General features: G+C 45.3%; 1 protein-coding gene across 1 annotated transcript in view; it reads left to right on the top strand.

The window, feature by feature from the left end:
* LOC144494204 (Fc receptor-like protein 2) overlaps positions 1-13,556 on the top strand; it is a 56,432-nt gene that overhangs the window by 16,043 nt on the left and 26,833 nt on the right. The window contains exons 3-4 of the mRNA XM_078213806.1: positions 7,122-7,151; positions 12,220-12,492. Of these exons, the coding sequence (XP_078069932.1) occupies positions 7,122-7,151; positions 12,220-12,492 (303 nt within the window). The remainder of the gene's footprint in view (positions 1-7,121; positions 7,152-12,219; positions 12,493-13,556) is intronic.

Here is a 13,556-nt window from a genome sequence, read left to right as displayed (position 1 = left end):
ATAGATGACAAACAACAATGGACCCAACACCGATCCCTGCGGCACACCACTAGTCACAGGCCTCCACTCAGAGAAGCAATCCTCCACAACCACTCTCTGGCTTCTTCCATTGAGCCAGTGTCTAATCCAATTTACTACCTCCTCATGTATACCTAGCGACTGAACCTTCCTAACTAACCTCCCATGAGGGACCTTGTCAAAGGCCTTGCTGAAATCCAGGTAGACAACATCCACCGCCTTCCCTTCATCCACTTTCCTGGTAACCTCCTCCAAAAACTCTAATAGATTGGTCAAACATGACCTACCATGCACAAAGCCATGTTGACTCTCCCTAATAAGTCCCTGTCTATCCAAATATTTGTAGATCCTATCCCTTATCACACCTTCCAATAACTTGCCCACCACCGACGTCAAACGTACTGGCCTATAATTTCCCGGATTTCTTTTGGAACCGTTTTTAAACAACGGAACAACATGAGCCACCCTCCAATCATCCGGCACCTCCCCCGTGAATACTGACATTTTAAATATGTCTGCCAGGGCCCCTGCAAGTTCAACACTAGCTTCCCTCAAGGTCCGTGGGAATACCCTGTCCAGTCCTGGGGATTTATCCACTCTGATTTGCCTCAAGACAGCGAGCACCTCCTCCCCTTTAATCTGTAAAGGTTCCATGACCTCCCTACCTGTTTGCCCTATTTCCGTAGACTCCATGCCCGTTTCCTCAGTAAATACGGATGCACAAAAACCATTTAGTTTCTCCCCCATCTCTTTTGGTTCCATACACAGTCTACCACTCTGGTCTTCAAGCGGACCAATTTTATCCCTCACTTTTCCTTTTGCTCCTAACATACCGAAAGAAGCTCTTTGGATTTTCCTTCACTCTGTCTGCCAAAGCAACCTCATGTCTTCTTTTAGCCCTCCTGATTTCCCTCTTAAGTAGCTTCTTGCACTTTTTATACTCCTCGAGCATCTGATCTGTTCCTTGCTGCCTGTACATTTTATACAATTCTCTCTTCCTCTTAATCAGTGTTACAATCTCCCTCGAGAACCAAGTTTCCTTATTCCGATTTACTTTGCCTTTAATCCTGACAGGAACATACAAACTCTGCACTCTCAAAATTTCTCCTTTGAAGGCCTCCCACTTTCCATTTACATCCTTAGCAGAGAACAGCCTGTGCCAATCCACACTTCCCAGATCCCTTCTCATTTCATCAAATTTGGCCTTTTTCCAGTTCAGAACTTCAACCCGAGGACCAGATCTATCCTTATCCACGATCAGGTTGAAACTAATGGCATTATGATCACTGGATCCAACGTGTTCCCTCACACTCACATCCATCACCTGCCCGAACTCATTTCCTAATAGGAGATCCAATATCGCATCCTCTCTAATTGGCACCTCTATATACTGATGTAGAAAATTCTCCTGAACACATTTTACAAACTCTACCCCATCTAAACCTTTAACAGTATGCGAGTCCCAATCTATATGTGGAAAATTAAAATCCCCTACTGTCACAACTTTGTGTTTCTTGCAGTTGTCAGCTATCTCTCCGCTGATTTGCTCCTCCAATTCTCGCTGGCTATTGGGTGGTCTATAATACAACCCCTTTAATGTGGTCATACCTTTCTTATTTCTCAGCTCCACCCATAGGGCCTCTGTAGACAAGCTCCCTAATCTATCCTGCCTGAGTACCGCTGTAACATTTTCCCTGACCAACAATGCCACCCCCCCACCTTTTATCCCTCTGCCTCTATCCCACCTGAAACATTGGAACCCTGGAACATTGAGCTGCTAGTCCTGCCCCTCCTGTAGCCAAGTTTCACTAATGACTATAATGTCATATTTCCATGTGTCTATCCATGCCTTCAGCTCATCTGCCTTCCCCACAATACTCCTGGCATTGAAATAGACACACCTCAAAAGATTATTTCCACCACACTCTACCCTTCCATTTGTGATTTTGCTTGAACTAACCTGTCTTTTTACCCCTGCTCCACTATCTGCTCTGGCACTCTGGTTCCCACCCCCCTGCAAATCTAGTTTAAACGCTCCCCAATAACACTAGCAAATCTCCCTGCAGGTATATTGGTCCCCTTGTAGTTTAGGTGTAACCCGTCTCTCTTGTACAGGCCCCACCTGCCCCAGAAGAGGTCCCAATGATCCAAGAATTGGAAACCCTGCCCCCTACACCAGTTCCTCAGCCACGTGTTCATCCGCCCAAGCATCCTACTCCTGCCCTCACTGGCATGTGGCTCAGGTAGCAATCCTGAGATTACTACCCTCGGGGTCCTGCTTTTTAACTTCCTTCCAAGCTCTTTGTACTCACTCTTTAGGAGCTCCTCACTCTTCCTTCCCACGTCATTGGTACCGATGTGTACCACAACATCTGGCTGATCACCTTCCCACTTTAGAACGTTGTGCACGCGATCAGAGACATCGCTGACCTTGGCACCTGGGAGGCAACAAACCATGCGGGAGTCTCTGTCCCGACCACAGAACCTCCTGTCCGTACCTCTGACCATTGAGTCCCCTATCACTACTGCTCTCCTCTTCTTCATCCCACCCTTTTGCGCTGTAGAACTAGACTCAGTATCAGAGTTCCGGGTGTGGCAGCTTGTCCCAGGTAAAGCATCTCCCACAACAGTATCCAATTCAGTATACCTGTTGTGGAGGGGTACGGCCACAGGGGAACCCTGTTCTGCCTGTCCTTTCACACTGCCATTTCCTCTCCTTACAGTAACCCAATTTCCTGTTCTCTACTGCTTAGGTGTAACTATCTCCCTAAAGCTACTGTCTATAAACTTCTCATTCTCCCGAATTAGATGGAGGTCATCAAGCTCCTTCTCCAGTTCCCTAACACGCTTTGCTAGCAGCTGCAGCTGAATGCATCTTTTGCAGGTGCTGTCGTCATATTGTAAGATGAGCGAATGAAAGATGATATCCGGGATAGGTCAGCCTTAGAAAAGAGATTAAATTATAAAATTGTCACAAAGCAGAAAGTTGGAGCAGCATAAGTGACGTAAAATAATCCAGCATTGCTCTTTAAATGCATTTACTTGTATATCCGTTTGTAGTCATTTATGATTGATGCAGATTTTTATTCAATGAACTTCCAATCCTTCTAATTACATCAATTTAATTCGAATGCCACCTCCTAATTGCTGATAATTTATTCATCTTGGGGGTTATTTACTTCTGGCCTATCATTCTGGTTAGTCTCAATCACTCAATCCCTGTCCACAGAATTCTGACTCTCACCAAATTCACGATGTAATGTATCTACCATTCGGAGGTCAATTTGTGAAAGCCTTGGTCCACAAACTCTGAGCTTTAACAATCATTTCTCCAATGCTTGACCATACACAACCGCTCCGGGCTTACAAAACTCAAAGCATTGCGTCCAACATTAGGTGCCATTCAGCAATGAGGCAGCACCTGCTGGCCAATCCTGATTGCGCTGAGAAATTCACTGTTGAACCAATATCAGTCCACCTTGCACTGTGGCACTCAAAGCCACAGGTATTCACATACAACACTTTTTTTCTGTGCAAATAGAACAATTATGTCAATGCATTGAGTATTTCTCATTGAAACAAAGGTTTGGTGGGCAGCCATTCCCGAGTTCATTCCTCATGCCAATGCCTTGATTTATAAATGTTAACCTTCCTCTTTGAATTTAAGGAACTGCTCATATTTAACATATTCTCTGGTCTATTCTTCATGCTATCACCTCTTCCATTCAGAGTTCACTTGCCAACCAATCAGCACTCTCGAAACTGCTGTTCACTTTGCTGTTTGGTGTTCTTGCTCACCTGGTCAAATGAGTGCAAGATAGTAAGCTTCAATGGAATGTCTCTATTTTCAGCAGAACACCAGTAGTTATATCATTGAAATGGCAACTTGCAGGTACAGCACTTAACAAGTCTGGGGCCACTCACAGAAGATTGATTGGCAAAAGCAAATACACACTTTCTGTAACAAAACAACCCTTTCAGGCAGCGTATTGTAAATGTATAGATCACAGATCAATGTCTTGCAAATGTGGGAAGTATGGTTATATACAATCAGTGGCGTCGTTGTATTGTCGGTGGACAAGCAATCCAGAGACACAGAGTAATGCTCTGGGGAACCCGGGTTCGAATTCACACCATAGCAGATGGTGAAATTTGAATTCAGTAAATCTGAGACTAAAGTCGAATGATGACCATGAAAGCATTGTTGTAAAAATATATCTGGTTCACTATTGTACTTTAGGGAAGGAAATCTGCGATCCGTACCTGGTCGGGCCTATATATGACTCCAGACTCACTCTTCAATTGTAATTGCTTGTGAAACATATAAAATAGGAGCAGGATTAGGCCATTCAGACCTTCTTGCGTTCTCTGACTTTCCCACAAGACGTAGGCCTGAACAGTTTTCTATGTTTAACTTCAGCTACCAAACATAGAAACATAGAAGAAGGAGCAGGAGGAGGCCATTTTGCCCTTCGAGTCTGCTCCGCCATTCATTACGATCATGGCTGATCGTCCAACTCAATAGCCTAATCCTGCTTTCTCCCCATAACCTTTGATCCCATTCGCCCAAGTGCTATATCTAGCCGCTTCTTGAATACGTTCAATGTTTTGGCATTAACTACAATCTGTGGTAATGAATTCCATAGATTCACCACGCTTTGGATGAGGAAATGTCTCCTCACCTCCGTCCTAAATGGTATACCCCGAACCTTCAGACTGTGACCCCTGGTTCTGGACACCCCCACCACCGGGAATATCCTCCCTGCATCTACCCTGTCTTGTCCTGTTAACATTACATAAGTCTCTATGATCCCCCTCATTCGCCTGAACTCCAGTGAAAACAATCCGAACCTAGTAAATCTCTCCTCATGCATCATTCCCGCCATCCCCAGAATCAGCCTGGTAAACCTTCGCTGCACTCCCTCGAGAGCAAGAACATCCTTCCTCAGAAAGGGAGGCCATGTCCCAATTTTAGCAATTTGTCAATGGGCGATGGAGACCTGCAACTATCCATTTGTTGTAACTTACTTTCCTGTCACAGCAACATAGTAAAAGGGGGTAGTCAACTTGGCCCTCTGAGCCTGCTCTTCCAAACGAAAACTAATCTGTGACCTCTACATCATGTTCACAGTACACCCCAATCCCCTGATGGTCATTCGTATCCAGAAATCTAACATTTACAATGCTCTGACATTCAGCAGCCCTTTAGGGTCGGGAATTCCAAAGATTCACGTCTCTCTGAGTGAAGAAATTCCTCGTTACCTCATTATTAAATGGCCTCTCCTTTATTCTGAGATGGTAACCCCTGATGTTGGACCACCAGCAAGGGGAAACATCCTCTTTACATCTTTCCGGTCACGACACATAAGAGGCTTGGATGATTCAGAGATCACCTCTTTGAAACTCTCGTGAAAATGCACACAGTTCTTCAATCCCTCCTCATAAGATAATCACATCATCACAGAATTCACTTTGTGGCACTCCCTCTAGGGTGGCTATAACCTTCCTTTGCAATGGAGAGCAACATTACCAGTAATACTCCACATTCAATCTGACCAAGACTTTATACAATTTCAGCACAAACTCTTTACTCCTGTCCTCAAATGCCTTTGCATTGGATGCCAAAACTGCAAACGTTTAACTTATGATCTGTGTAAAAATCAGTGATTTACATGAAAAATAGCCGTGTCCCTAATGTTAATTCCTGTGAAACAACACTGTGTATTCTCCAGTAAGGAAACCAATTGTTCAACATTAATCTCTGTTTTTTGCCCTTGGTCAGGCAGATGGGATCAACCTCAGCACCCTCATCAACACTCTCTTCTTGGAAGAAAGACATGCTTTCTAATATGCTCACTCACTCACACACACACACACACACATAGAATCCCTACAGTACAGAAGGAGGCCATTTGGCCATTGAGCCTGCACTGACAACAATTCCGTAATTTCCCCGTAACCCCACATATTTACCCTGCTAATCCCCTCGAAATTAGGGTCAATTTAGCAATCAACCTAACCCGCACGTCCTTGGAGTGTGGGAGGAAACCGGAGCACCCGGAGGAAACCAACGCAGACACAGGGAGAACATGCAACCTCCACACAGGCAGTGATCCAAGCCAAGATTCGAACCTGGGTACCGGGCGCTGTGACGCAGCAGTGCTAAGCACTGTGCCACCCTGACATACTTTTGCTCACACACTCATATGTACACACACATACACATACAAAGACGCACATACACGAGGCACACAATCTCTCGCCCTCTGTTACGGATATATATACGGTAAAACACACACACACAATCACACAAAGGATCCCCTAATTTCTCTCACGCTCACACACCCATACACTGACACACACACGCATACAATACACATTCACAAACACACATGCACACACACTCTCTCTCATACAGAAAAGCACTCATACACAATCACAATCACACACTAATCCTCACTCACCCACCCTCTCGCCCCCACCTCCCGCCCACCCCCCCACACACACACACATTAGTGCACATAATTACTCTGTCTCTCCCTCTCTATCTCTCTGTCACACAAACACTAAGACAGCATGGTGGCACAGTAGTTAGCACTGCCGCCTCACAATGCCAGGGAGCGTGTTCGATTCCTGGCTTGGGTCACTCTCTGTGGTGAGTCTGCATGTTCTCCTCATGTCTAAGTGGGTTTCCTCCAGGTGCTCTGGTTTCCTCCCACAGCCCGAAAGATGTACTGGTTAGGTGCATTGGAAATGCTAAATTCTCCCACAGTGAACCAAAACAGGTGCCGGAGTGTGACGACCGGGGATTTTCACTGCAGTGTTAATGTAAGCCTACTTGTGACACTAATAAATAAACATACGCACATATCACCAACTGACAGTTATTGGTCTATTTCAAAGGATTGTATCATGAGTATTTTCATTCAGAATTATAAAATCATCACATTACAAGTTCTGTTTTAAGACATGAATTAAGAACGAACAATGATAAACTTCTAACTTTTCTCGGTTAACTAAAACTTTCTGGGGTTTCTTTCTGAATGGAAAATCACAGCAATCAACGCAATCTCAAATATGACATTTCTGTTTATATTTTTCAGTGGAAATGGTGTTTCCGATGACAGCACAAGGTATGTTGAATTTAAAACAGTTCATAATCTTTTAAACGGCTACTAGATCGTCAATAGTCATCATTCATTTCACAGCGCCAGGGACACAGGTTCAATTCCGGTCTTGGGTGACTGTGTGGAGTTTGCACATTTTCCCATGTCTGCGTAGGTTTCCCGCAGTCCAGAGGTGTGCCAGCTAGGTGGATTGGCCATGCTAAATTGCCCCTTAGTGTCCAAAGATGTGTAGGTAAGGTGGATTGGCCATGCTAAATTGCCCCTTAGTGTCCAAAGATGTGTAGGTAAGGTGGATTGGCCATGCTAAATTGCCCCTTACTATCTGAAAATGTGTAGGTTAGGTGGATTGGCCACACAAAATTTCCCATTAGCGTCCAAAGATGTGAAGGTTAGGTGGATTGGCCATGCTAAATTGCCCCTAAGTGCCCAAAAATGTGTAGGTTAAGTGGTTTGACCATGCTAAGTTCCCCTTAGTGTCCAAAGACGTGCAGGTTTGGTAGACTAACCATGGTAAATTGCCCCTTAGTGTCCAAAGATGCGCCAGTTAGCTGGATTGGTCATGGTAAATTGCCTCTTAGTGTTCAAAGATGAGCTGGTTAGATGGATTGACCATGCTAAATATTTCTCCTTCGTGTCCAAAGATGTGCCGGTTAGGAGGATTGGCCATGCTAAATTGCCCTTTAGTGTCCAAAAATGTGCAGGTTAGGTGGATTCGCCATGGTAAATTGCCCCTTAGTGTCAGAAAATGCGTAGGTTCAGTGGATTGGCCCTGCTGAATTGCCCCTTAATGACCCAGGATGTACAAGGGGAATTAGCAGGGTAAATAGTCAAGTTATGGGGATAGGTACTGGATGGGGTGAACTGTTGGAGAGTCGATGCAGACTCGATGGGCCGAACAGCCTCCTTCTTCACGGTATGAAGGATAAGACTCCATATCAAGGTTATTCAATATCCCCATGATGCCCTTTGATAGTATTTTTTTTATTATTGCATGAATGGCAATATCTAAATACTTATTATTAGAGTTTCTGCTAAAGATTACACAATAACTATCTCCAGTTGACCCGGTCATGTCGGGAAGTTCCTTTCCCATCAGCAGAAACTATTTGTGGCTCGACATCTTTCTCCTTTCTCTTGAGATGGTCATGCGGTTACTGAATTGCAGAAGCGTGTGAAGATCCTCTTTTGTCAGGCAGAGTTCTTGGCAAAATATGGTACAAGAGTCAGAATGTGCCAATCAAACAAGGGGAAGCTAGGAAAGACATAACAAGAAATTCATTATTATGAATTCATCCAGAAGATGTGGGCCCCACTGGTAGAATCATAGAATCCTACAGTGCAGAAGGAGGCCATTTGGCCCATTCAGTCTGCGCTGACCACAATCTCTCCCAGGCTCTATCCCCAGACATTTACACTAGCTCGTTCCCCTGACACGAAGGAGCAATTTAGGATGGCCAATTCACCTTTGGACTGTGGGAGGAAACTGGAGCACCCAAAGGCAGCCCACGCAGACATGGGGAGAATGTGCAAACTCCACACAGAAAGGAAACCAAGCCAGGAATTGAAGCCGGGAGACTGACGCTGTGAGGCAGCAGTGCTAACCACTGTGCCACCGTGCCACCCCATTTGTTGCCCATCCCTTAACTGAGTGGCTTTGTATGCCATTTTTAAAAACAATTAAGACCTAATCACATTGCAGTGTGCCTGCAGTCAAAAGTAGGCCAGACCAGGTTAGCAAAGATGGTTAGAGTGTTCACGAACCAGTTGAGATTTTACAGCATAGTTCTGAGGTGGGATCTGGGTGTCACGCTGCGTGAATCGCAAAACGTCAGTACGAAGGATACATCAAGTCATTAAAAAAGTTTATAAAATATTTGGATTTATTGCGAGGACAACTGAAAACAAAAGTAGGAAGGTTCTACTTCAGATGTACAGGACATTGGTGAGACCAAATCTAGAGCATTGCATACATTGCTGATTTCCTTATTTAAGGAAGGATGTAAGTGTTTTCAAAACAGTTCAGGGAAGGTTTACTCGGCTAATTCCTGGAAAGGATGGTTTGCTTTATAAGGAAAGTGTGGATCGGTTGATCTTTTACGCAGTGGAGTTCAGAAGAGTAAGAGGTTACTTGACTCAACTATATTTGATCCTGAGGGATCTTGACAGAGTGGATGTGGAGAGGATGTTTTCTCTTGTGGGAGAATGTAGAACTTGGGGGTCACTATTTAATATGAGGGGTTCCTCATTTTGGACAGATCATGTTTTACCCAGGACTACGGCCCAGAAAGAAAACACAGGGTTGGAATGATAACAGTGGTTCATTCCTTGCAAGTGTGATGTGCGAAAATGTGAGGAATGGGAGAGGACTAGAGGATTTATATGGGGAGAGATTATAAAATTCAGTGGTGTGGAGGGAACTGGCTGTCCTGTGTTACGATCCTTGCTGATGTTATAACTGGGTGGAAAGGCGCCAGATTGGAACCCTGGCTCTAAAGACCAGAACTTTTACCCTTTTTAAATATCTTTTTTTTAGTTTATTTATTAGTGTCACAATTAGGCTTACATTAACAACACTATGAATTTACTGTGAAAATCCCCTCGTCGCCATCCTCCGGTGCCTGTTCGGGTACACTGAGGGAGAAATTAGCATGGCCAATGCACCTAACCAGTATGTCCTTCAGACTGTGGGAGGAAACCGGAGCACCCGGAGGAAACCCACGCAGACACGGGGAGAACGTGCAGACTGTGCACAGGCAGTGACCCAAACCAGGAATCGAATCCGGGTCCTGGTGCTTGAGGCAGCAGTGCTAACCACTGTGTCACCATGCTGCCAAACATGGAGGAACAGAGTCACATGACCACTAATTAATTGTCAGAGAAAGGGAAAAAATATTAAACATAACAAATGGTTGATAATAGAATGCTGCTTTATTCCTCCTTTAGCTCAGCCAATACATGTAGGATTTAGGATTGACATGGATGACAAAGTGCATTTGAAGCTATAAGGGTCTCATTAGCTCAAAGATGTTGTTCGTGGATTTCTCCTCAGAATACCCCCAAATGATTGTCGTGTGAGAATTTCCAAACTGCACTCCAAAAATATGCTTTAAAATCTTCTCCCCTCGCTATATATTCAATGAGTGATCTGGATTTCCAAATCGAGTTCACTTTTTCCAAATGATATGTTAAACCAGAGCTTCCACCCCTTTTCCTGCAGTAGGTGCGTGCGAGGATTTTGGATGAACCCTTTCAGGTTTTCACTCTTCCACCAATTCTGATATCCAGTCAATACTTTATAATTTATTTATATGAAATTGTACGGTGGCACAGTGGCATATTTCTGCCTCACAGCACCAGGGATCCAGGTTCAATTCCCGGCTTCAGTCACTGTCCGTGTGGAGTTTGCACGCTCTCCCCATCTCTGCGTGGGTTTCCTCCGGGTGCTCCGGTTTCCTCCCACACTCCAAAGCTGTGCAGGTTAGGTTGATTGGCTGTGATAAATTGCCCCCGAGTGTCAGGTGGGCTAGCGAGGATAAATGCATGGGATTAGGGGGAATAGGGTGGGATTGTTGTCGGTGCAGGCTCGATGGGCTGAATGGCCTCCTTCTGTGAATTCCATGATTTTATGATATTTCAATCCTTTGGATTGCTTTCAGAAAAACCTTTCTCTGGTGTCCTCGGCTTTGTCGGGTGCTCCTGATCAGAATCCTGTTCCAGTTCTCAGTTTCTTCATTGTTCTGGTTACATCCAGACCATCAGGAAACCTGTCTTCATTTTCCCTAGATTATTAATTAGTTGCCCTTCAGTTCTTTGGCACTGTCTGTCTGAATGATGTCTCCCACTGCTTCCAGCTTCCAGCTAAAATGAAAGAACGAAGAAAACTTCTTCTATCCCCTATCTTCTTCCAAACCCCACAGCCCCCACCCCATAGCTCTCCGCCCCCACCCCATAGCCCTCCACCCCACCCCCCCACACCCCGACTACCCCCACCCACCATCTCCCTATCCTCACACCTCCATACCCCCAGCTTTCTACCCCAGACCCCTACCTTCACCTCCCTTACCCCACGTCTCCACCACCCCACCCCCACCCCCGCACTACGCTCAGCTTCCTACTCCCCACCCTCACCTCCCTATCCCCACACCTCCTTATCCCCAGACCCCTAACCACCACCTCCCCATCCCTTAACCCCCACCACCCGCGCACATTCCTACCACCTGCCCATCACCCCTACCCCTCAACCGCTCCTCCCTACCCCCCTGACCCCCACCCTCCCACTGCCCCTCACCTCCCTTCACCCCACTGTCACCCACCTTCCCACCTCCACCACCCCCCAGACCTCCCCACAACCCTACCCCCTCCACCACCTGCTTAAAGCCCCGCCTGCCTTACATCAGTATCTACTGGCTGTTTAAGTAAAACACCACCAGCCATTGAGCAATGTAATAAAAGCAAAATACAGCGGATGCTGGAATCTGAAACAAAAACAGAAAATGATGCAAAATCTCAGCAGGCCTGACAGCCTCTGTGGAGAGAGAATAGAACAGTAAGAAGTCTCACAACACCAGGTTAAAGTCCAACAGGTTTATTTGGCAGCACTAGCTTTTGGAGTCTCAAGCTCCTTCTTCAGGTGAGTGAGGACTTGTGTTCACAAACAGGGCACATAAATACACAAACTCAATTTACAAGATAATGGCTGGAATGTGAGCCTTTACAGGTAATCAAGTCTTAAAGGTTCAGACAATGTGAGTGGAGAGAGGGCCAAGCACAGGTTAAAGAGGTGAGTATTGTCTCCAGCCAGGAGAGTTAGTGAGATTTTGCAAGCCCAGGCAAGTCGTGGGGGTTACAGATAGTTTGACATGAACCCAAGATCCTGGTTGAGGCCATCCTCATGTGTGCGGAACTTGGCTATCTGCTTCTGTTCAGAGAATAGAGCCAATGTTTCGAGTCTGGATGACCCTTTGACAGATCCAATAATCAGCATTTGTGGTGAATAAGAATGAATGATGTTGCACGCATGACTATCGACTCATAGAATTATCATTTGCTATCTGTTTGCTATTGGCCTTCACAGAACAGACTGTGCCACCGATACTGTCAATGGAACCTCCCTGGGACAGATTCCTGACTGGTGACAAGATCATTCTCAAATGTGATGCTGGAAAGATTCTGCGCTCCCGGAGTTATATGTGGAAAATAAATAATCAGAATGACAGAGTCGGGAAGGAAACCTACATCATCGAGGCAGCCAATAAGAGTGATAATGGACTGTACAAATGTAAAACAACATCAGGTTCACCAAATCTGAGCACATCCTACAGTAACGTCATTCACGTGAACATCTCCGGTAAGTTACATAGAACATAGAACAGTACCGCACAGAACAGGCCCTTCGGCCCACGATGTTGTGCCGAGCTTTATCTGAAACCAAGATCAAGCTATCCCGCTCCCTATCATCCTGGTGTGCTCCATGTGCCTATCCAATAACCACTTAACTGTTCCTAAAGTGTCTGACTCCACTATCACTGCAGGCAGTCCATTCCACACCCCAACCACTCTCTGCGTAAAGAACCTACCTCTGATATCCTTCCTATATCTCCCACCATGAACCCTATAATTAAGCCCCCTTGTAATCGCTCCATCCACCCGAGGAAATAGTCTTTGAACGTTAATTGCACTAAATATTCTTTGAGCATTTTAACCTTTTATTAATTGAACAATTGAATGAAGAAACATTTAGAAAAATTTCAGGAAATGGTAGCCATACAAAAATAGATATTTAGTTCATGTAGATGTACTAGTGTAAACTTTATTCACAATCATAACAATATTACAGGTAATTATGCTTAAATGCTGTCCCTATAGATGTAGCTTGTATAGAAAGGCACCGACTGTGAAGTTGGATTTTTCACATGCTAACTATAGTCAAATGAACTCATGGAGTTTGCATTGGAGGAAGCCAAGGGTCATCTCAGAATCCATAGGACCCCTACAGTGCAGAAGAAGGTCATTCGGCCCATCGAGCCTGCACTGACCACAATCCCATCCAGGCCCTAATCCTGTAACCCCTCATATTTACCCTGCTAATCCCCCTGACAGTAAGCTTAATTTAGCACGGCCAATAAACCTAACCCGTACATTTTTGGACAGTGGGAGGGAACCGGAGCACCCAGAAGAAACCCACACAGACACAGGGAGAATGTGCAAACACCACACAGACAGTTACTTGAGACCAGAATTGAACTGGGTCCCTGGTGCTGTGAGGCAGTGATGCTAACTACTGTGCCACAGTGCCACCCCTGAGATCAATCCCTGCTATCATGAGAGCTTCATATACAGCCCCCTACACCTCCTTCGTATTAGGTCTTACCTATCTGCAGGCTGCAGATGCCCAAAGTAACCGTGAGTGCT

This window comes from Mustelus asterias, chromosome 5 (assembly GCF_964213995.1).
Source record: "Mustelus asterias chromosome 5, sMusAst1.hap1.1, whole genome shotgun sequence".
Classification (NCBI taxonomy): domain Eukaryota; kingdom Metazoa; phylum Chordata; class Chondrichthyes; order Carcharhiniformes; family Triakidae; genus Mustelus; species Mustelus asterias.
The sequence above is the reverse complement of the archived record's forward strand: the minus strand, read 5'-3'. Positions and strand labels throughout refer to the sequence as shown.